Source organism: Monopterus albus, unplaced genomic scaffold (assembly GCF_001952655.1).
Source record: "Monopterus albus unplaced genomic scaffold, M_albus_1.0 scaffold6.1, whole genome shotgun sequence".
Taxonomy (NCBI): domain Eukaryota; kingdom Metazoa; phylum Chordata; class Actinopteri; order Synbranchiformes; family Synbranchidae; genus Monopterus; species Monopterus albus.
The window spans coordinates 4,887,481-4,911,308 of NW_018127886.1; the positions used below are offsets into that span (position 1 = coordinate 4,887,481).

The 23,828-nt window shown below is 38.9% G+C and overlaps 1 protein-coding gene across 1 annotated transcript in view; it reads right to left on the reverse strand.

The window, feature by feature from the left end:
- The window catches only part of pex14 (peroxisomal biogenesis factor 14), a 51,408-nt gene that overhangs the window by 20,083 nt on the left and 7,497 nt on the right, over window positions 1-23,828 (reverse strand). Inside the window, exon 3 of the mRNA XM_020617152.1 lies at window positions 6,815-6,899. Within this exon, the coding sequence (XP_020472808.1) occupies window positions 6,815-6,899 (85 nt within the window). The remainder of the gene's footprint in view (window positions 1-6,814; window positions 6,900-23,828) is intronic.

Sequence of the window (23,828 nt, forward strand, 5' to 3'; positions counted from 1 at the left end):
CGCTGCTTGAACACTGATCAGAAATCCCACTTTAACCTATCCCTACGTCAGCAACCAAAAAGTATAAAGAAATCCTTTGATAATCTAACGCATAGCTGATGCAAAGGGGAGGTCCCTATTGTCACCTATTTAAACGCTCTGAGGATTTCAAATGGCCATGAAAATGTATCGGCTGGCCTGTAGTCTACAGCAGGTCCTGAATGCCAGGAAGTGGTGAGCGCCATGTGCTGAGTTTGTGCAGTCAGGTTGCACTGTCAAATAAGCAATAATATGCCCCTGGACTCCTGATCCATCTGACCACAGCAGACTACACAGGGGCAGACTATTGAGTGAGGATCTCAGTTTCACTGAATGAGAAGAAATAAAAACATGCTTCAGGTTATTCCTTTCACCTTGAAATGTAAAGTTTGTTTTAAAAAAATCCACATTTAGTATGCTACTGAGTTTAATGTATGTACATCTAAATGACTGTTTACATCTTTGATGTCGTCTATACAGCAAATTAAAGGGTTTTACCCTGCATCAAAATAAAATACATGGAAATTCCTAAAGCTGTTTTTTAGTCAAATTACAACTTGCCAAGTTGTATTGTAGGCTCAGACCTCTTTATTGTTGATGGGAATACAACAGCAAATGAAAGGGCCTTTAGATCCAAAAGAAGAGGGAACAAGGTGAAAGTGAGTTTTACATATAAAAGGGAAAGACAAAAAAGGGACTGTGAAATTTATTATGGGCTCCAAAACCTGTGGAATGACCCCTGGACCCCCATTTCAGATTGGCCTGTGGGGAGATGAATTTTTAAGATATAAATTACACCTAATGACGACATCATAAAAAAGAACAATAATGGAAAGCTATTCTGTATTTCATTATACTGTATTATTTGGTGCACCTGATACACGCAGTGCCTGTTTATGAGTCACCGTATTAGCAGATGCTCAGCCAAAGCATTTGCTTTGACCTTGCCATTCTCATTGGGGCATGAAATTACGGTGCTGGCACCTCGATATTACAGCTATAAATACTGTAAACTGCATATCTGGGCTACGTTTTCTATTGTCTTTCAACATAAACCTGATCGGTATTTATTTAAAGGAAAACCCATTGCTCGTCAGGTTATTTACAGCTCTATTTTCAGTGGCTCATATTCTCTGGGTATTTTTTAAGGGCAAAGAGGCAGCAAGGTTCTTACATTAAATCCATTTCTCCAATTCTGGCACTTCTGGACATTATGGGTCAAGACCTAGACTGGACAGCCAATTATAAAAATTGCTTACTGAAATATTTTTGGGTGGTAAAAGGTGAATGCCTTTTTCACTGTCCTCCAAGGCCTAAAATAAGAACTTGCCCTTGAGTGAAAATTACATTTTGAATATCATATTTAGAAAAAAAAAAAGGCACAACAGGGGTCATAAATAGATGGAGGTCAATGGGTTATTAACAAGTCAAGTGCAACTTCAACTTGTTTCTGATGCTGTGCTGGCAAGGGAGATTCTACGTGTCATTTGATACAACTTCTTGGAAATGGCATGCCCTAAATAATGGCCACTCTCATAGACTATTCATTTATGTATTAAAAAGGGGACTCTGCTCTCATTTCCCTGCTTTATCACCTTGTGCTGATGACAAAGTAGGCAAGGCCTAGGCTAGGTGGCGCCGTGGAGTTATTTATAACCACATCAATCCCTTTACCTTTTATGCAGGCCTTGGCCATTGTCATTTTTGTCCGAGAGGTGAGTCACAGAACCCCACTTACAAACTGCATCCTATTATATCCGGGGTGATGAACCTTACCCTTACCTTCATACCAGGTATGGTAAAAAACCAAAAGCCTACCTGTATTCCCTGTGACCCTGGATCACTGTCCCTCTATTCAGGGTCAAATCTATTTGCATTATTTATTCAACACAATAACAAGTGGGACGGCATAAAAAAAGAAATAAGTCAAGTCATCATTTATGTCTCACTGACAGAAAATATATTGTGCCTGTTTCACATGCTGACTTTAGCTGTAATGCAACAATAAAGTATACAGCAAAACTGAGTACACCCCTGAGCAACACCACTAAAATGTTAGATGATTCAAAACTTTACTATCTTAAAATAATGCTGTTTTTTTTATTGAAGTGGAGGGTGTTTAACCTTATGTGTAATTAAAAACAATAGGTTTTGCCGTTGTTTTGGGCCATGGTTTTCTTCTTGGACTGTCTGTAGAGGTTTACTTCATGAAATGTCCCCACACTGTCTGATCAGTCACTTAAACACCAATTTCCCCATGAATTGTAGCAAATGGCAAGTCAGAATCAGTTAAAACTGTTTCTTTAAAGTAAGGTTGCATAAATCGCAAATTGGGTGTGGCCTCAGTTTTCGTGGATGTCTACTGTGCCAGTTATTGGTGGTATGGCTCTTTCTATATGTACCTCTTAATCACTGCTGCAACTGTATTTCATCTTCAGAATCAGAATCTGCTTTATTGGCCAGGTGTGTCGGACACACAGGGAATTTTACTCTGGTACATCGGCTCTCAATGTGTATGTACATATCCCCATGCAAGGGGCAAGTAAACAGTAAACCAGCATAAGGCTGTGTAATATAACAAAATAAGCAATATTAACAAGCAACAAACAGTGCAAACAATGCAAAATAAGCAGTATAAACAGGCAGTAGACAATGCAGACAAAGGAATGCTCATTGAAATTAGGTAAAAACAGGAATAAAAATAGAGTATTTAAAAATTAGAGACCTGTACGGATCCGTATAATATGTACAATCTTAAGTTCAATTGCCTACTGGGGAACCCTCACCCACCTTTATGAAGTCTCACAATCAGGTTTCTTACTTGATCAGTCAGTTACTTGCTAAGCTGCATCATATAACAGAGGCTAAAACTGAAAAAACTGGTGTTCACAGGCTATTCTATGACCTTGTACATGCAGTTAACTGGAAGTAAATTGGAAATCACAGTGCAGTCACTTTTGTTTTACTGATCACAGGTAGTCAGACTTTTGTTGCATTCTATCTAAGCAAACATTGCCTAAGAACATTAAAAGAGCCCCGAGCTATTTTAGCAATACATTCTTTTTATTTTCAAATGTGTTTGGATTGTGTTTGGCATGGATCTGGCCAGGGCTAACGCAGTGACTGCAGAGTGCTGACTGTGAGACATGGAAGTGGGAGTGTGCCGATATGGAGTGATACTGAATGAAAAGATGACTCCAGGTCTCAAGAAGCTTGGAGAGAGCCAGGGATTTTCCAACATGACAATGATCCCAAACACACTACAAAATAGGAGTATTTAAAGAAGAAAAAAAATGAAAACTATGACCTGGCCAAGTGTGCTCCCTGACTTGAATCTAACAGAAAACCTTTGAAGTATTTTAAAGCACAATGTATTGTAAAGCAACAAAAGCCCTACAGTAAAGACCAGAGAAGAATCAACTGTGACAAATGGCAAATGACAAATTGGAGACTGATACCATCCTGGAGGATAGAATGTCATTAAAAATAAAGACGGACATACAAAATATAAAAAATAAAATAAAATAAAGGAATCTCACCAGTGGTGGGTGGACTGGCTTTTATTGTAGCTGGTTCTTAAACATAAACAATTCATTTTTGTTTAATTAGTCTTAGTTTTTCAAATTAACTGGGTTCATTCTTTTTGTCCTTTAGTTAAAACAGTTACTTCTGTATTAAATAGAGAGGCTTTAGTTGTCATTTTAGTGATTCTGACCAGGGCAGTACTCGTATTTGTGATCTATGTGTACCCTCAGTGCTTTACTTTCCCAAACTGCACTCAATCTGGTAATCTGGCAGCTGAGTGATGTCATCTTAGGGGCCGTGGTCAAAGTGACATGCTGAAAGCTGGAAAATGTTCTCGACTTCATCCTGAGAATTTAATTTTTTTGGTAATTATGTGTGTAACTGCTAATTGTCTGGGCTAAATGGTGGTGCCAACATGTGGCCAAACACTCTTTAGTTGTTACATCTGTTAATTGTAGAGGACATAGATGGCACAATTCACTAGATGAGACTGTAGCACATTATCTTTCACTCCAACGCAATAAAATTTACTTGATCTTGGCAAGGAACAAGTAGGCAAAATTACTTCAAGATGGCTGCAAGACAGTTTAAATATAATTCATTTCCCCACTCCTATGCAAAAGAAAGAAAACATCAATGGGTTTAAATCTTGATTTATATTACATCTAAGTGACAAAGTTTCAACATTTCAGCCAGTTTATTCAACAAGGACTCAAGAAGGGCAGCTAGAAATATTGGACTGCATAATTGCCAATTCATACCCTGAAATTGACAGTTAAAGGAAAACAGAAAATTATATTTTTCAATGAATATTGAAATAAACCACACTATTAGGATCTCTCTGGGGAAAAAAAAAGGGAGATGTAGCCAGAGGCATCCTTCAGTGCAGATTAGGGCACAAATGTGCAGGGAAATAATATGCACAAGCGAGATTATTGTGTAAAGATTCTGCAACATGCAATCAAAGTGGGCCCTATTTTCCCCTTCATCAGCTGTCCAGTGTAAGTACTGGCAGCAAGAGGAATCCAATTTAAATTCCACTCCACCGGGAGATAGTATTGTTTCATTTTATGTGTGCTTTGACATTTCTGGCTGTTAATATAGAGTAAAATCCAGGAGTATTTACATAAATATGACATTAAACTGTATTAGAAATTAAGACTGACACATTTGCTATGGTGACTCTGGAAGGAGGAGGAGGACTGAGTTTCTGGGTCAAAAGGTTGAGAGAATGATACAAGCTGGGTATAGTACAGAAACAGGGAGAACTGTGAATACTAGCCTCCTGTTATATTTATGCAAAAGTCTATTAGAGCTCAAATGAGACAGAAAAGGAATTAACCAATCACCTTATTTCATGATCATATTCCATTCCTACCTGTAATCAATATATGAACACATTTATGAAAAAGTGGTCAAGTCAAAATGAAATTCTTCTCAACACAGATATGTAGACATTTAAACCAGCACCACATGCATCTTGTAATGATAGATCATACATTAAAAAAAACTCAGAATGTAACCACAAAGTACAACTGATGTCTGTTGTGATATGATAAATATGGGCATGGGAAACTTATTTTACTCAAGACAAAGAAAAGGTTTAATTACAGCACATAAAGTAGGAAATACAGCATAATGACATTAATTTGACTTATGATTTATAAACTTCAAGAAACTGACTTGTACACCTACCTTCCTACTTAGATTAGCTGTTTACCACAATGGCACACGAGTTTGATGATTGTAGTGTTAAAGGTGGAGTTTAAAAATAATCTTATTCTGGCACAATTTCCTGTAAACTAAACATTTACAAACACTGCTCTAAGCTCGAAACTGGCGTGTTGAAGTAAAATCGAAACAACACAAAACACTTTGTTTAATGAAGTCCTAAAACAACTTGAAAGCTGCAGTAGGAATGTACAAGATATCCAAGTTCACTTATGTATGAATATACCATACAAGTCAGTTATCCTACAAACACTGCAGAGTGCTACTCAAACATAATTTGTGCTTAGTGTTTCATTGCTCTCTCTCTCATCTTTAATCTCTCCCTCCCTGAGATCAATGTCTTTATGCAAATGAAGGGTTCCTGTTTAGATCTACAGTAGAACCGACTTTCCAAAATAAATCTGCATTAAAGCTTCATACATATTTCATGGACTTAAAGTGCAGTAAGAGCAAACCATTTTGGATAGCAGAGCTCCACTGAGTTTACAACAAAGCAAAAAGAAAGAAGAAAATTAGGTGAAGCATGACATCATTTGATACTTATGAGGCCTTGTTTTTATCTGAAGTAATCCACAGTAGATTATAAACATGCTTTAGTTGTCAATAATGAGTCAAAAAGACAAGGAAATTTCAAAAGATATCAAGAGTCATTAGAGCCATGAGATGTATGTAGTAGCAGCCGGCAACCATGGATTTGGTTTCAGGTTACTTTCCCCAGTCATGTAGCTTTTAGGCTCACTTTTCACTGTTTGGCTACTCGTGCTGGAGGCAAAGTCCCTCAGCACTGCAGAGGTACAGCCCCCCCCAAGTACTGAACGGTTTCGTGAAAAACTGAAATAAAAATACTCACCACAAAGAATTTATCTGAGCCCACGCCACATGCTCCACCTATAGACTCGGCACTGCTCAGCCATACACTGACTGTGAGAAATACATGGCATAACACTGCACATTTCCACCGCCGCATTATATTGAACCGTCTTAAATTAGTTCAGAGCAATAAAGGATTTTGCAAGTTTTATTGCACAAACAATATTCTACCATGTGTCAGAAATAATCTCAATGAATTGCAAAGAAACTGAAGAGCCAGCAAACATTTCCACCGTCCCTGCTTAGAAACCTCGCTGTGTCATGCCTCAAATTTACGATAACAGTTAAATTAAGTAAAAGGGTTAAAATGCTGGAAGGCAATATTGATAATTCCATTGAAAATGCAGAAAGAGTTTGTCAATATTAATTTTCCTGAACCCAAAGGAGCATCCAAACTAGTGTGTCATTTATTCACAGGGCCTGAATCATGCACTCTGAAGCTAAATCGACCCCCATTAGGCCCCCCCAGGGCAAAGGGCTACAGTCAGCTTTTGCCCCTAACAGACCAATCTTACCAAAAAAGACAGTATGTTTCAGCCCAACCACATTTTGTGTATATATACATATGGATTATAATGTTAAGACAATTTTCTCAGCATGTATAATGTACGTTTCAAGGTTTTCAGTATTGCATTAAACATAAATTAAAAGCAAATAAAATGTTTCTCACCTTTTTTTTTCAAAAAGGCTTTTCTGGTGGCCAAGGGACTCTGATGCACTTTTGGATTCTGTAGAAATTTTACAGCAGTGGCAACCTGGGAAGAGACAAATGTGATTTAATTACTCAAGGAGATAATGTGAGCGGGAAGAAAAAGAAGAAAAACAACAGTCTAGGCCTGTTTAAAAAAATAAAAAGTTGCATTAAAAAACTTTTCATATTGCAGCTGTGTGTGTAACAAGTGCATGAAACATGGCATTGGTTCAATGGCAGCCAGAAAGACCACCTGACCACTTTCCAGCTAAATGTGGGGAATGACCAAATCAGCAGTTATAAAATTAGCCCATCAAGAGTGCTGGACAAATGGAGTATGGAGCTTAATTTGCTATTACCCTCTTAAAGACAAACTTCCATTCTTAAGTGCGCAGTGGAAGAAAATCTATACTTAATGCAGAGGTGATCATTTGTATCTAATAACTTGAGAATCCTAGGCTGAAAACTTCTGTAATTCTTCCAGTTAAAAACCTGCCATGATCAAATCACCCAGCCTGAATGTTGTAATGACTTGAAACGTTAATGCACTAGAACGTTAAATAGCATCAGAACATCAGTAGTTTTAAGTGCACTGCGTTCATCGATTCTATTATGTTTTCCTTCGAGATGCACCTTAATTTTCCACCCCAGTATGCATTTCCAAGAATTGGAAGGAGCAAAAGAAAAAAAAAAAGAAAGAAAAAAATCTTCCTCAAATGGCATTAAAATATAAACTTGAAGTGGGCGCCACTTCATGGCGCCTCCTAAAATAGATAAATATGTAAGAACACAGAGAAAGGGGAGGAGAGGTTTAGATGACTTATTATCGCACCTGTGGTCCCCGTGATTCAATTGTAGAAGTCATCCCTCTAATAGGTTGAAAGGTTTTGATGACTCTTCTTTTCTCTTAGTGTTGAAAGATACAAAGTGATTGAGCGCCCTGCCAGTGGTAATTCATTTTGGGTAATGCATTGCATATACTATGAACCTGCTTCATTCCAAAAGAATTGCAGTTTAAACTTGTAGTGGTGGCAGGAAAGCTGTTTAAAGAGCCTGATTTCTGTGACAATTACAGTGCAGTGAAGAATCATAGTACATGCAACTTTAGGGAACTTATGAACTTGTATTTGACTTTTCTTTTGTAGCTCAAAAGCAACCTAAAATAATTATTTAATTACATACCCACATGCAAATACCATGTAGAATACACAGACTTCCAGCAGAAGCATACTATATTGTAAGTCTATTGCAATATACAGTAACTTCCATAGTGAATTTTATCAAAATGTACCAGATTCATCCTGAGAAATGCTGCCACAATTTATTTAGACACTAATCTAAAATTTCACTGACGCTACTGTGACCTTGTACATAAAGGTTATGAAAGGGGTATGGAATTTCCTGGATCTCTATATGCTGAGGGCTTATTAAAGTCAGTCACCCGGAACCTTCATTGTGACAAGCAGATTAAACCATTTGCATGGTGAACCTCCAACTGATGTTCTGGGCCAAAAGATAGAGTCAAAACATAGAGAAAATATCCCTTTGATAACAAGACAAAATCATCATGCTCTTGGCAAAGCTCTCACTATAAGTGAGTGAGCGAGCCAACAAGGTGTGGTAAAGGCAGGAACCAGACCAAAATGTGATACTTTACAACAGAATGATGTAGGCCCTGAGAGAGGTTATGACCTAATAGAGGAGGAATATGCTGAATGAGCAAACCCTGTTTATATTCTCTTAAACATTTTAGCTGCACCATATTGACAAGAAAATTGTGTCAATGTTAATAGGTGTAAGTATGACATCTTGGTAAAGACCGCAGCTAGCTCAGCGGCAAACTAATGAGCCAAATGCCCATTTGGTTAAAACTGTAGTGGTAGATCTTCAGGGAAAGGAAAAGTGCACTTCTTAGCAGATGACACAGATGCTTTGCACAAGTTCCACCCAGACATCTCAATCAATTATAACCACATTGCACAGATTTCAGTCTTGTTATTGACTTATGGATCACCTCAGTTATAGTGTGGGATAGCACACAACCTTGTTATTGACTTATGGATCAGTTATAGTGTGGGATAGCACACAACTGGGCTTTTAGAGGGGTACGATGGATAACAGTACGAGGCACATTTGGTTTGGCAGCGTAACTAGCTAAAATATAAATTAGTGGAATTTCCTTCCTTTCGATGAAACGCATTTGGCTTAAATTTAGGCTCTTTTGTAAAGCTTCTTGTAAATCTTTGACTGCTAACACACCTAAGTGCTCCATGTTAAGAGCAATAATCTTTGCAAACCAGATAACCAATAAAGTGTCAGGTAAAGCTGAAAAAGAGGTGAAAACTCAATCATAGCAAGAGATAACATTAACCAACACACTTAAAGAGAGTGAAGTTGATGAACAGACAAGATTACAGTGATGTTATTGAGTTTGAACTAGACAAGACTTTGCACGGCATTGGTCTCAAAATTACAACTGTGATACACTGAATTGTGAGATATGAGCATGAAATCCAATTATGTTCAAACTGCATGGTTGGATGCCTGAGGGAATCCATGTAACCAGTTGTACATTTCAGTGCTAACTAGCAATAGCATTTAACTATAATATACAGTAAGACCTATGGATATACTGCAGGTGTTCATTGCTGGGTTTCAAGTATTCAGACTTTCTGTACTTGAACAGCAACGCTTTGCATGTCTTATGTTTGTTCCTTTGGGCCAGTTTCAGTAATTGTCATTTGTTGTGGTTCAAACTAATTGTTCTCCAGTTGATTTCAAAGATACCTCACAATAAAGAATTCAAGAGTTTTATTTGCATTATTTATTATTCAGGCCAACTCAAACCACCAGTTATCTAACAGTTACACTGAAATGAACGTGCTCCAAGGTAAAAATGCAGCGTTTACAACTGTGACTTTAAGGTTCACTGCTAGTTGCTGATCTATAAGCCTCCTTTCAATCAAAGTCTCAAGCTGTGTCTACTTAATTTTTTTTTTTAACCATAAAATTAAATTTCCATGCACTTAGCAACTTCTTAATCTATGTCATCTAATCCATGTACACATTTTGCCAGCAACAATGAAGATATTCGGGGGGCATGATGGAACTAGAAGTTGGGTGAGGGGTGCAACAGAGGGGCTAAAAGGAAATCATTAGCAAGTATAGGATTCAGTCTCAGTGTGAATCAATTCATTCCAAATTGCCCCGGCCTGTACATTTGTGGAGAAGTGCCCCTGATATAATAATACACTGATAGACACGAACAAAAATTGTGTTAGGCTTGGCTCGAATTTCCCCCCAAACACACGTTTGAAGGGCCAAAAGTGAGAGAAAGATGAGAGACGGCGAAAAATGAAGCTCTATATTAATTTGGTGCTTTCATGGATGATTTGCTATCAGGGGCAGCTGTCTTAAATGACTTAACCCAATACCTCTCTGATACAAGAGCCCTGCCAGAAAGGAATGAAGTTTTAATGCAATTATTGTATTTCCTTTAGTCGCCTGACTGCCTGATGTGGCCAACAGCGCTTTTTAATCTTTTTAAAAGAGCAGCTTTAAATGCCCTTCTAATTGTGACATCTTTCCCGCCTTAATGTGACCTTTAGCAAAGGAAGCAAGGCCTCATGGGAGCAGCTATAGGGAAATATTGACCCTGGGAGGCATCAGGAAGTGAGATGCAGACCTGACCATTTACAGTAGCTAACATCCACACTGATGCAGACACTGCACTCTACATCAGTGGCCCCGCTGGAGTTGAACCATTCCAACAACGACTGGAATAAAAACCTCTGTTGCTTGCCTTCTTCACTTTCAGGCAGAGCTTTTCGGAGAATCTACAATGTAAGAAAATTAAATGAACAACCATTACTGAAACTCACCTTGTGCATCAGTACAATCTGATACAGAAGTACTAGTAAAATGTGGGTTGTTTTCCTCTTCTAGTCTGGACAAACTATGAGCCAGTTTAAACCTATTAAAAAGGAACAGTAAGTATAAAAGTAAATACTGTGAGTTGATTTTCTGTATCTTATACTCTGAACTTGGTCAATCTTTATCGAATGACTAACTTTTGAAATGTAAAGGTCAGAGTCAACATTTCGATAGATGAAAGGGCGTCATGGAAAACCTCATTGACATTTTCTTTGCAAAGGTTTAAAAATAAATATACAGTGCTGTATCAATGTCGGTGTTAGAGCCATGGGTAAGGCTACAATCATGACATCAAAGCATATTATGCAATTTTTGTAAATGGGGGTTGTTGGATGGAAACCAAGCTTTTTTCAAGACCACTGCTTGTACAGACCAAACTTTCCATTTAGCAGCATTTCCCTATCAGAGCTCTGTCATCACAAACATGGAGCAGATGAGTAGATTTAGCAGTAAGAAACACCGGGGGTAAAAGTACATCTGGTCCACAGAGGACACTATAAAAACTGTGCAGAATACAGATAAATGCTTGCGAGTTATACTGAGGTTATCAAGGAAAAGAAAAAGTTGCCCTGTTCTCTTTCTTTCTCTTCTGGTGACACAGAAAGCAATTTTAAAATTTCTAACTTGTAGCCAGATATATTTTTGATGACGTGATTGCTCCAATGACTTGATTAAATATTTAAGTTATGACCAAACAGTAGGGTCAAATCATGTTTGTCCATAATTCAACTTTTTTCAAAATGTGGATAAACAATAAAAAAAAAATCATTTTAGTGCAGTATAAAGAAACAGCAGTTCATGTTAGCAGCAAAGCATTTTAAAAATAAGCTTTAGCGACAACAAAGTGAACTATTACTCACACTCTTGTGAAATCAAAACATGAAGAGAAACGTGGCATCCAGTCAATTCAAAATTAGCTTGAAAGATATGTTATAAAGCTGAGTCTGACATCTCTTAATGTGTAACCGTCAAGCGTGCTGCCTGAGGTTGCCCTTGCTAAACTAGTGAGACAGATGACTGTTTAGATAACGACATCCCCAGCGGAGCCCCGACAGCTTCAGTGACCAAATCAACTCTGTCAGTTACACCTCACTTTCACCCACTTTGGACAAAAATTGTTTTATAGCCCACAAATTCGTTTTAATTCAGGTAAAAGGCCCAAACCATGAATCTGGAGCTGCTCTGAGAGATGAGGGTCATCAGAGATTAACCCATGGCACTTTAGCGGTGGGGGTGCAAGAAGGGAGTCGTAGTGGAGCACAACAAACTACTTAGCCACCACAAAACATTCCAGCCCTTCTCAGCTGCAATCCAGTAATGGATACTTCCTCAGCTCCTCGCTTGGTCAAAATGTTTTCATACAATAATTTAATTCAGAAACACATTTACAAAGCTAGAGTAATCAATTTTAATTAGTTGATTTTTTTTCATTCGCATAAAATTTAATGTACTGCCATCGATCTCCTTTGTTCTTTAATGCAGTGCCTCTTTCCTGTAATTTGAAGCTTTTCTTTTTAAAGTCATTGATGACACTCTGTGACAAGCAGTTCCGTGTGCTTGTCAGTACGCTGAGCACAGGAGTGTGCAAGATGAAACTTCAGTTGAATGTACTAAAATTGTGGTTTTGTATTGTGTTGTGTTGGGTATGAACAGTTTTGTTCACAATGATGCAACAAATATTAGTTGCTTTAAATTACTTAAACATAAACATGAGATATTGGGATGCAGGTTATTTTTGTTTTACAACATTGTACACTGTACCATTTTAGAATGGCAACTTCAGTTAAGTGTGTGGTTATAATAAAGATCATTGTTTGCTTACTGTCATAAAAACATACAAAATTATAAGATTGTTGTATACAATTTTAAAAACAGACATCAAAAACACTGAGGTCAGGAACATTCATCAAGTATTTATGCTTAAGTTTTAACCATAACAAACTGCTCTGCAAAAATTTGTTGAAACATCTTTTGTGATCATAAACAGGAGAAGGAACCAGCTACAGTCACATACACAAACACAAAGGCTTTTCTTGAAACTGCCACTGCTCTATGTGTTGTCCTTCATATCATCAAGGCCTGCCGGCCTTTCACATTCAATTAGCTGATTGAGGCAAAATACTAGCGGCACCAACAACAAAACAACGTGAAGATTGTGACCGAGCGACACACCACAAAAGTTGTGTTGTGGTGTCAGGAGAAGAGCCACCACCATCACTAGCAACTTACAGTGACAAACCTATCCTATTCTGTTGATATTAACTGGTCCTCCCACTGGGGTAGCACCCAGCCACAGACACACACCCTACAATACACATACAGAAAAGCAACTTGAAGTGAACCACTATGATAGGCAAATAAAGCATGGAGCTGGGGTGAAGATGCAGCAAGTTGGCATCATTATTGTGTGCATTCCTGTCAGCCTGCCAAATTGACTAATAAAACTAGAATAGAGAGGCCAGTGACGATGGAGGAAGAGGTGTCCTTTTATTGATCAAATTATTCCTTCTTGGGTATACTGTGCCACCACATGAGAGTATGCTCACAAAGACAACTAGACAGATTGTGACATTCCAGTGACATTATAATCATGTGTCAACCCTTCTCCAGTCAATAGGCTGAATGCACTAATCGTGCGTCTTGGATCAGCAATTTCATGGTCTTCAAAGGGGGCCAGGAATTGGTGGCATGACCCTCTACACAGGGTGAGACCCCTCTTTCCTCAGCAAGTGCCACAGAGAGAAGGAGAGGAGCAGGACTGTGTAGAGGCAGAGGCACTGAGGCAGGAGTTCAGCCAGAGAAGATTAACATCACCATCTACTGGTCAGGGGTGGTATAGGTCGAGTCAAAGGTAGGAGGAAAGCCTGGGAGTTTACCCTTGCGGCCTGTCTTTCACTGAGACCTGTCAGAAACATTTAGACACACTTGCCAAGACAATGGGCCACACATCTACAGCAGCAGAGAAGTCAGACTAAAATCACCATCAAATGGGGGAGTAAAGTTAAAGCAGCAGGGCTTTATTTGGTTTAGGAGAAAGCAACTAAGCAGACTCTGTTCCAGATCACACAAAGTGACAAAGAAAAATGTTGGCTCCTTCCTCTTATCTGGAGGCCTCCAACTGCCAGCAAAAAATCTAACTTCAAAAGCAGGATAAAGCATAAAAAGAGTGTGGTGCTGACAGCGTCAGAAAACAAGTCATCAGGGTCACAGAAGTAGCTTTTTTTCTTCCCATTTAGACCGATGCCAGAGACAATACAAGCATGACTGCCTGCCAGATCAAATAATAATTCTTCACTTCAACCTTTCTAAACCAGTGAGGCTACAAATCGGAGATTTCATTGGCTATAAAATGTCAAAGTGACAGAAGCATGTGTGACATCTGCTTTTTACATGCCACACCTAAACATAATCCACCTCTTCTAAGAAGTTTAGAGAGTTTTCAGGTTTTGCAACATGTTTTGCCTGATGCAGACCATAAATAACTTTACATGTTGGAAGAGTGAGATTATTCAGTACACTTACTCGCATATACCACTCCATTTATCTGCACTAAATCACGTTTGTACACTTGTGTTGTTTCTTTAGATTTTTTATTATTCAGTCAAAATTGTCTCCTAATGTTAAAATGTATTCAGAATGAAACAACAGAACGGAACCAAAAAGGAATAAAAGTGATGCTGCACAGCACCCATACTTTTTGTGATAATCAGTGGTCACCACCTGTTTTACCTCTCAACTCACATGGTGATGGGGGAAATGCATGTTTTATCAGGCTCCTCCAAAGGAAGAGGAGATGACACAGCCCACACTGAACCACTACAATGTCACATGGGGTGGCATGTTACAGCAAAGGGGCTGAGTTGGCAAGCAGCTCAGAGCAGACGCGCACCTGTTCTGACATTTTCTGCCGACCTTGACACAGAAAACACATGACAATGCCACTCTCTGCATTTCAGAAGTACAGGCTGTTGACGAAGCCCCTTCACTTCCCCTTTTCTCATCTCTGTGATACCTAAAACCACTTTCCACACAGTATGGAATGCGAGACAACCATGATGTAATCCTGTAGTGTAGATGTCAGGAGGAGGCAAATCATGCAGAGGCAGTAAATTAACAGGACAAAACAGGACTTATAAGGAGAAAGAAAGAGGGGAAGAGAGAGAGAGAAATATGATAAAGCCAAATCTGGGGGCAACCAAAGAATGTTAACTTTTCCACAGGATTGCCGGCCACATTAATATACCCCCCTAAAAATCCCAAATTCCACTGTAAACGCAATCTGGAAAGGACAAAAAGGCTTCAACCACTCCTCTGTATATTCCATTACTATCATCTCCTTCTCACCCTTCTTTTGAAGTCCATGACAGTACAACAATGCATCCATACATCTAGTTTAATCAACGAGAAAGCAAAGTACTGCTGCCAGGAGAGCTGCACAAGAAAACAAATGCAATCTTCCTGTTAATCACTGCATTAACAAGAAGTCGACAGTCTTGACGCACATGCCAGGGAGGGGAGCCAGTCCAGGTGTCAGATAATTGTCAGTTGTACCGGTGGCTACGGTTACTTTTTTTTTTTTTAACCTCCATTTCACTGGCGGTCTGCACGTGTGCCCTACCTTAATCATAGCTTTTAAAAGCCCTCTGTCTATTGAAGGCTGTATACAGACACAAAGGAGTCTTGGAAAGGGTTGACTATAGTGGACTATGTATGAAGGAGCAGACGTCCTGCCAAGTCAAGTGTACCTCAATTTTCAAGATGCATGAGGAGTGTCTAATTTAAATAAAAGACCAAAAAACTCTTGAGAGAAAAAAAGCTCTGTAACCTTTCTGAAAAACAAGTCCATACATCGTCTTTCTGGCAAACGACCATATATTAGAAACACGTCACAGTATCCGGAAAAACAACTTGCCAAGACAGCAACTTGTCAGAAATGATTCAAGTGTTTCTCTCATTTAGAAAAAAAAATCCTTCAGCTGCAGGTGAGGATAACATCATTCTGAGAGGGAGAGATGAATTGCAAGTAAGGCTCAACTTTTCAACATACTGAAAACTTCAATTTACTGTCAACAACTATCTGCATCACACATCTAAAGCTAGACTAATTGGAGTGTGATACTTTCACTTAAGTGCTCTATTTTTGTAGGTTTTAATATAATTGATCTCAGTTTCTGTATTCTGTCGCTTTCATTTTAGCCTACTGTCTCTCTTTTTTCAGATTCGCCAGATAAAGCCACAATCTCATGGCGCCACACACAGAGAAACTCTGAAATCCCATTAGCATTTTGCTTTCATTATTTTTAATCAAACCCAGAAAACTGACACATATTAATTAATATCCATTACCAGTTTTTTGCCCCTCTCCCAGAGAAGACGTTGGGGGGAAAAGAAGCAATTAACTTAACAAAATAATCAAAAAAATGGTTTCAGAAATCCCTGATAAATGTCATGTGAGGTCCCGTCTAAATCCAAGAAGTGTAATACATTGTTGCTGTCATATTCCATTAAACTGCTATTACAGTCTTGATAGAACTATTAGTCACTACATTATTAATAACATTAATGTATTTACATTTTTGGTGTACAAGCCTGCTTTCATGCAATAATTTATGAACCCGACTTCAGATACGTTATAATGCTCCCCATCTAGGCTCTTTTGTGTTTATTATTGATTGTGAAAACAGTCAAAATTCAAAGTCAAATCACCCTCACCCCACCCACCACCACCCCCTTAATGTATTGGAGTGGGCTGTTTACATTAAAGGACTGGAATAAAGTGCATTTACATCTGAAGCATAACTTCATAATTTACATTCCAACATTTATTAGAGGTGACAAACGAGCATTTGGTCCACTCGTGCTTTTCCACAATGCAGCACTCATTCAATCCATATAAATTACAGCTGGGCTAGGGAGTGCAAGAGCAAATTATTTTATTATATTTATGCATGTATGACTCGATAGGGGGCTAGTAAGATAAACAGGGAATTACTTGATTAGGCCAACTGTGGTTAACAATGGAACAAAATACGAGTCTGAGGGCTGGGCCAATCAAATTTCAGCATTATTTAAATATTTGGCCCCAATTCAAATATCTTAAATATGCAGACATAAAAAATATGCAGATGTAAAAGTAGTGTAAAAGCTTTAGATCTATATGAATGGTGTATTTAAATAATGAGTAAATTGTAGACTCCATCTTACAGCTGTACAAGAGCTCTTATATTCCAATAGCTTACCCTTAGCTAGAACCAATATTATTCAATTAAAAGAAACTTGCCTAAAAGGTAGTATTATATTACATAATTAGACAGGGCATTTTCAGAAGTGTAGTTACAAATGCACTGAGGGGATCCCAGGATTTGAACAAATATCTGCCGCTTTAGGGGAGCCTGCTGACAAATTAACAGCTAATAACTTACTGGGAAGCCGGATAAAAAGAGAAAAAATGTTCCCCAAAGTGTCAATTACAAATTATTTTTCCTCTGATTTCCACACTTTTGAAAGCATGATGTGCTAAAAAGCTTAAGGAATAATGTCCCAAAATTGCTTGCTGGTTATTTTTCTTTTTGTACGCACGGGATTCACTCAGAGAAAAAGAATTCAGCTTCAGCAGCAGGATTGTTTAGGACAGCTCTAAAAGCATAAGCATACGACTCCCTGGTGAGAGCGCTCGCTGGTCAGAGAGGAGAGAGGGAGACAGACAGACGGGTGCATGGACAGGGGGATTCAATCAAATTCATGTTCATTAAAATCTGTGGACATCACAAAAATTAGAAAGATGCTGACAAATCAAAGGGTCTCAGTATCTGAATTACCATAGTCATTTACTTATTAAAGTCAGGATGCTTCCTGTCAATCAAGAGCCATCACAGTCTCCATTTGCAGCGGAAAGCCAGCGTAATTGCTTCTCATACTAATCAACACAACTTGTGTAATTATGCCTTGAAAGTGACATTGGAGGCTGAGAGCGATGTGAGCAGTCTTGACAGCGGAGACATCTCAGATTCATCGAGAGATTTCCAGCCTCGCTGCAAGGAGACAAGCCACTCTCAGACCAAGTTACTCACTTGAGCAGTTTACAACCATAAACGCAAAGAAAAGACGATAAATCAAGCTGAAGTAATTACAAAGCAGAATCGCGAGTATAAAGGAAGCTCGGCTCAATAAGGCCACTTTCCCAAGTATATTGAGGCAAAATGAGTACACTGTAATTAAACTAGTGTCGTATTTCTATCATTTCTTAAGTAAGCATATTATGACAGTTCACTAAATTGTGGGAGAAAAGGAAATTACAGCTCAGTTACCAAGCTGTTTACATTAATATACTAGCGGAAACAAAAAAACCCTACAAATTACGTAAGCATTAATTAAGGTTTATTGAATTCAAATTAATCAAAGACTTTACAAAGGTCTCCAAAATGAACTTTGTTTAAAACTAGTTTCAACATTCCTCTGAGCATTGGCAAACTACCCAAACCATATTCCCAGGCTGCATCTGTCACTCGTCACACTGGGGCCAGGCCAGGAAGGTCAAATCCAGGTCAAGCTACTGCAACAAATCAAGAATCACGGGTCACAACATGAAACTATTTACATATATTAAGTGCATTATTGACGCACAGCGACAACAGCTTGTTGTTCATTTACCATGAACATTAACAGAATATTTAAAAGATTTTCAATATTCTCATCAAAAACCAAGATAAAAACGCTATCGTCTGAGCTAGCAATACAGATCAAGTCCAGCTGAGTGCACGATGCAGAAACCACAAAATAAATACAATGTATATAATGGGTTGGACTCATCTGTGCTCATCATTTTCAAAGAGGTTTGTGGAACCATCAGACAAAAAAAAAAGTCACCAACATCAAAAAGAAATCAACGGATAATTCTGGCATACTATGAGGACAGCAAGCGTAATGATTTCATCTGCAAACAGAAAAAGATGAGAGATTTATGGCTCGTAAAAAGTTCAAAAGACAGAAAAATCTAAAATCCTTGTCTGTGTCATTCCTCACTCATGACCTCTGAACGTCAGCACATGGTGAAGTAAAAAAAAAAAAAAAACTTTTTGTGGTTAAATATGAGAAAGAGAGAGCAGAGTTACTGACATAGAAAACAGAAGCTTTTACAGGAAAAGCCTGAATGATTCACCCCCAGCATTCAACTCTAATGAGTCAAAAAGTGTGACCTGCACTTAAACAAGAAGTCACAGCCAGAAGCTGTAAACTCATTTTCCCCATCCAAGCCAGCAACGTCGGCAGGACCTGGAAGATGTGCTCCGAGCATGCACGATAAATCTGACGTGAAATCATAATCATAAAAGCAATTAGCTGACCCTGCGCCACTCGTCCTTGGACATGACAGTGAGAATTCATACAGAGTCCTCTAAGGAGGCTGGCTGCTGGGTTGGGTGAGGAGGGGAAAAAGTGCAACACAGCAACAATAAAATGGAGGGCCCTTCCTGTATCATTAACCACTGAAACAAACAGCGCATGATGCACAATGAGTGTTGCGCTGAGAAACAGAGAATTGAGCTTTTATGCTTTTCAAAAGAGGCAATTTCACCCTGACCACTGAAACAAACTGTGGTTGTGCAGATGTTTCACGCAGGGGCACAGGAAACTAAATACAAGTAACGCCGTGTCATCTCCATTTTAAACTCCCTTGAACATGAGTTTACTTATTTGGAAATACCCGCAAAAAGATAAAGACAGTTGCTTTCAACGTATGTATTTGTTCTGTGCTTCTGCAGAGGATATGTTTACAGTCAACATGGCAGGACACAGAATCTATTGACTGTGAGATGGCAGGTGATCTGATTTATTCGACTTTTCTCTTTCAAGGAGTGTGTTAGAATCTGAGAAATCGCTCTTCACACAGCCTTACATGCATGTGTGCACGAGCACATGTACACACACACACACTATTTCTCACCATCACTTCAAACCCAGTAATTACAGCAAGGCTGAACTAGTGGCTGCCACCTAGTGACCGTCTTCTCCAATAATCATGAAATATCTCTATGGCTCGTGCCCCCACTCGGACCATAACTCTCCTTTACTGCAGACAGCTCCAATAAAGGATTACAATTACAATTAAAGTAATGAGCAAAGAGGAAAAAAGGAAAATCTCAGAGAAGGTTCCCTTGACTAACTAAATGGTAGCCTAGTTTCTGGACAAAATGGAGTTACCATACCAGACTCATTACTGGCTCCCATTTCTTATTCTGGCCCAATAATTAATTTGGAGCATGGTGAAACCTGGAGCCCTCAAAAATTAAAGTAATGGTTTTAAAAGTGATGAATATGAAATGAATTAAAATATGAATTACCAAATAACAGCTTAACTTCTTGTTATTTTCTGCTTTATGGCAATGAAAACATAAAAAGGCTCAAGCCACTTAACCAGGCTTCTGGAGAAGTGTGCAAGTCATATAATCCAGTCAGGAAAAAACAAAAACACACAAACATACAGAGGATGAGTTGGTGTTAAAATAATATACCTCTCCACAAACACATTAAATGGGAAAAGTCATTAAGGACAAAAGAATAACTGAGTCAAGACCCAAGAGTAACCTCTGACTTCTTGGTATCACCACAGTGTTACACTTGTGTTACACCCACGTGTAAGTGAAGAAAACAAAATCTCTTTGCAGCACTAACATATGAGCAACATCTGTCTGCCGGCTCAGCAGAAGAGAGGTGAAATGAGGAGAAAGGGCACCAGAGAAAAACAAGTGGAGACAGTAGCAGCAGTGTCGGTGTCTTCATGATGCTGGCTGGACCGATTACTGTTGGAGAGTCGTCTGCCAACTGGCCAGGTCCCCCGCTCTCCACCTCTGTAGTATGATGCCTATTGCAGAGGGGCAATGGAAATTTGGAGACTGCTGAGCCAAAACAGAGAACTTCAAAGTGGCTTATTTAACGCTTGCTAAATTTTTCATCACAGTCACTTAATATCCTGGGGAAAGGGAGCTTTTGAAGTTGCTATGAGACCAGGGATGTTCTTCTTACAATTCTTTTCCCCCCTCCCATTACCAGCCTGCCTCTGCTGTATTAAAGCCCCAAAACCGATACACACACTCACTTTACACTACATATGCCCACATGCACACACCAAGGTGTGCAAATAGTACAAATGCACCACTTGCACATGTTCACGTTTGCATCCCCACACACAAACATCATACTTTCTCATTTGGGGACAGTGATTTTTCAGTGTATGCAGATAAAGGGACAGGCTTAATACTCCCAGAGATACTCAAATGTTTAAACATCCTCTTTGGTGAGGAGTCAGCTCTCCTGTAAATCAGCTGCACAACCCCATGATCCTTCATAACAGAAAGAGTTGAGTGTTTCTCAAGAGTGGCTACAATGAGCCCTTTTTGTGCTGGATATTCACAAGCAAAGGACAAACTGACTCTGGACAATCAATGATAAGATCATTTGATATCAACACACGTGTTTGTGTACCTCCTAGAGCTTAAAAAGACTAACAAAAATCGAATATCACAACAGTTTCACTCTGTAATGTATCTCCATTCCAATGATTAGTAGATCTGTAGAACCTGTTCAGCAACAATTTTGATATTCTAATTTTTAATTTCAGCCATTTTTCAAGCAAAAACTCAGACCTTCTTCAAATGATGAAGGGTATTTTTCAGTATTTTATAAAGGTAAATATATATTTCACTACAATAATGTAATATCTTGACCTTACTATGCAAGATGATTTTTGTTATGTAGCACTATAAAACAAACTGACTTGAAATAATTGAAATGATTAATAAATTCATAAAGAAAATAAATGGCACATTAATCAAAACAGAAAATAATCATAAGCTACAGCCCCAAACTCAATACAACCAATAACAGAACACTGGTCTTTCATATCTTTTGTGTGGGTGTGTGTTCTTGTTTTTCTATACTTGTGCTGCCCGAAATCCATGCGTTACTATCTTCGCAGGAACCGGAAATTACTTATGGGGACCTGAGGCTGGTCCCCACAACGTAGTTCATCAAATTTTACAAAAATGATGGGGTGTAAGATTAGAGCAAGTGTCAGGATTTGGTTAAGGTTGGGATAAGGGTTGAGTGTTAGGCAAGTAGTGGTTCTGATTAAGGTTAGTTTAAGTCTGCTGGAAATAAATCAGTCTGTAGGGACTCAGTAAGTGACAAAAACAAGGGTGTGTGTGTGTGGGTGTGTGCGCGCGCGCGCGTGCACACACCAAGGTGTGCAAATAGTACAAATGCACCACTTGCACATGTTCACGTTTGCATCCCCACACACAAACATCATACTTTCTCATTTGGGGACAGTGATTTTTCAGTGTATGCAGATAAAGGGACAGGCTTAATACTCCCAGAGATACTCAAATGTTTAAACATCCTCTTTGGTGAGGAGTCAGCTCTCCTGTAAATCAGCTGCACAACCCCATGATCCTTCATAACAGAAAGAGTTGAGTGTTTCTCAAGAGTGGCTACAATGAGCCCTTTTTGTGCTGGATATTCACAAGCAAAGGACAAACTGACTCTGGACAATCAATGATAAGATCATTTGATATCAACACACGTGTTTGTGTACCTCCTAGAGCTTAAAAAGACTAACAAAAATCGAATATCACAACAGTTTCACTCTGTAATGTATCTCCATTCCAATGATTAGTAGATCTGTAGAACCTGTTCAGCAACAATTTTGATATTCTAATTTTTAATTTCAGCCATTTTTCAAGCAAAAACTCAGACCTTCTTCAAATGATGAAGGGTATTTTTCAGTATTTTATAAAGGTAAATATATATTTCACTACAATAATGTAATATCTTGACCTTACTATGCAAGATGATTTTTGTTATGTAGCACTATAAAACAAACTGACTTGAAATAATTGAAATGATTAATAAATTCATAAAGAAAATAAATGGCACATTAATCAAAACAGAAAATAATCATAAGCTACAGCCCCAAACTCAATACAACCAATAACAGAACACTGGTCTTTCATATCTTTTGTGTGGGTGTGTGTTCTTGTTTTTCTATACTTGTGCTGCCCGAAATCCATGCGTTACTATCTTCGCAGGAACCGGAAATTACTTATGGGGACCTGAGGCTGGTCCCCACAACGTAGTTCATCAAATTTTACAAAAATGATGGGGTGTAAGATTAGAGCAAGTGTCAGGATTTGGTTAAGGTTGGGATAAGGGTTGAGTGTTAGGCAAGTAGTGGTTCTGATTAAGGTTAGTTTAAGTCTGCTGGAAATAAATCAGTCTGTAGGGACTCAGTAAGTGACAAAAACAAGGGTGTGTGTGTGTGGGTGTGTGCGCGCGCGCGCGCGTGTGTCTAAACTACGGTTTCCGAGAAGTGTTTAGTAAAGTGCATATGATGGCCAAGCAGGTATTACATTTTCCATTTCAATCAGAAGAGTCCCACAAGTTCGGAAAATTAAATTATTTTAATGCAGATGTAGCTCTGCCTCTGTCTCCTTATGTAATCAAAGAGACTATACATATAATTATTGCTGCATTGTGATATTTAAATGCAATGAAAACAGAGTGATTGCAGAAGACTTGGGGTGAGCGCTGGGTGTCACTGCATATAGCTGAGGGAGACTCCAACAAGAGACTGGCAATGATAACGGTCATGACAGTGATAAGTAGAAGGTGGAAGGGGTAGGAGGTTATAAACAAAGACAAAGCCAGCCAGGGTGAGAGCAAGCAAAGAGCAGCACCAGAGGCAAAAGCAGTGCCTGCAGCAACTGGGATACCACTCAACCATGAACTCACACTCACAGTCACAGTCTCTCGAACTCCAGGTCTAGACCTGCCCTTCTGGCCTGGATGGTGGCAGAGGCTGTGGCAGGGGCCCCTGAGCTGGGCCCTCTTGCTACAGAGGAGAGCCCACGCTGTGAACTGTGCCAAGACTTTCTGATCTGGGCGAGGTGAGTCAGAACCTGTTAACATGACTGGTGTCCCCAGTCTGACACACTGGCTTTTCTCACGTGCACATAAATGTTATACAAATGTGTGTGTGCTCTCTCTCTCTCCCTCCCTCCCTCCC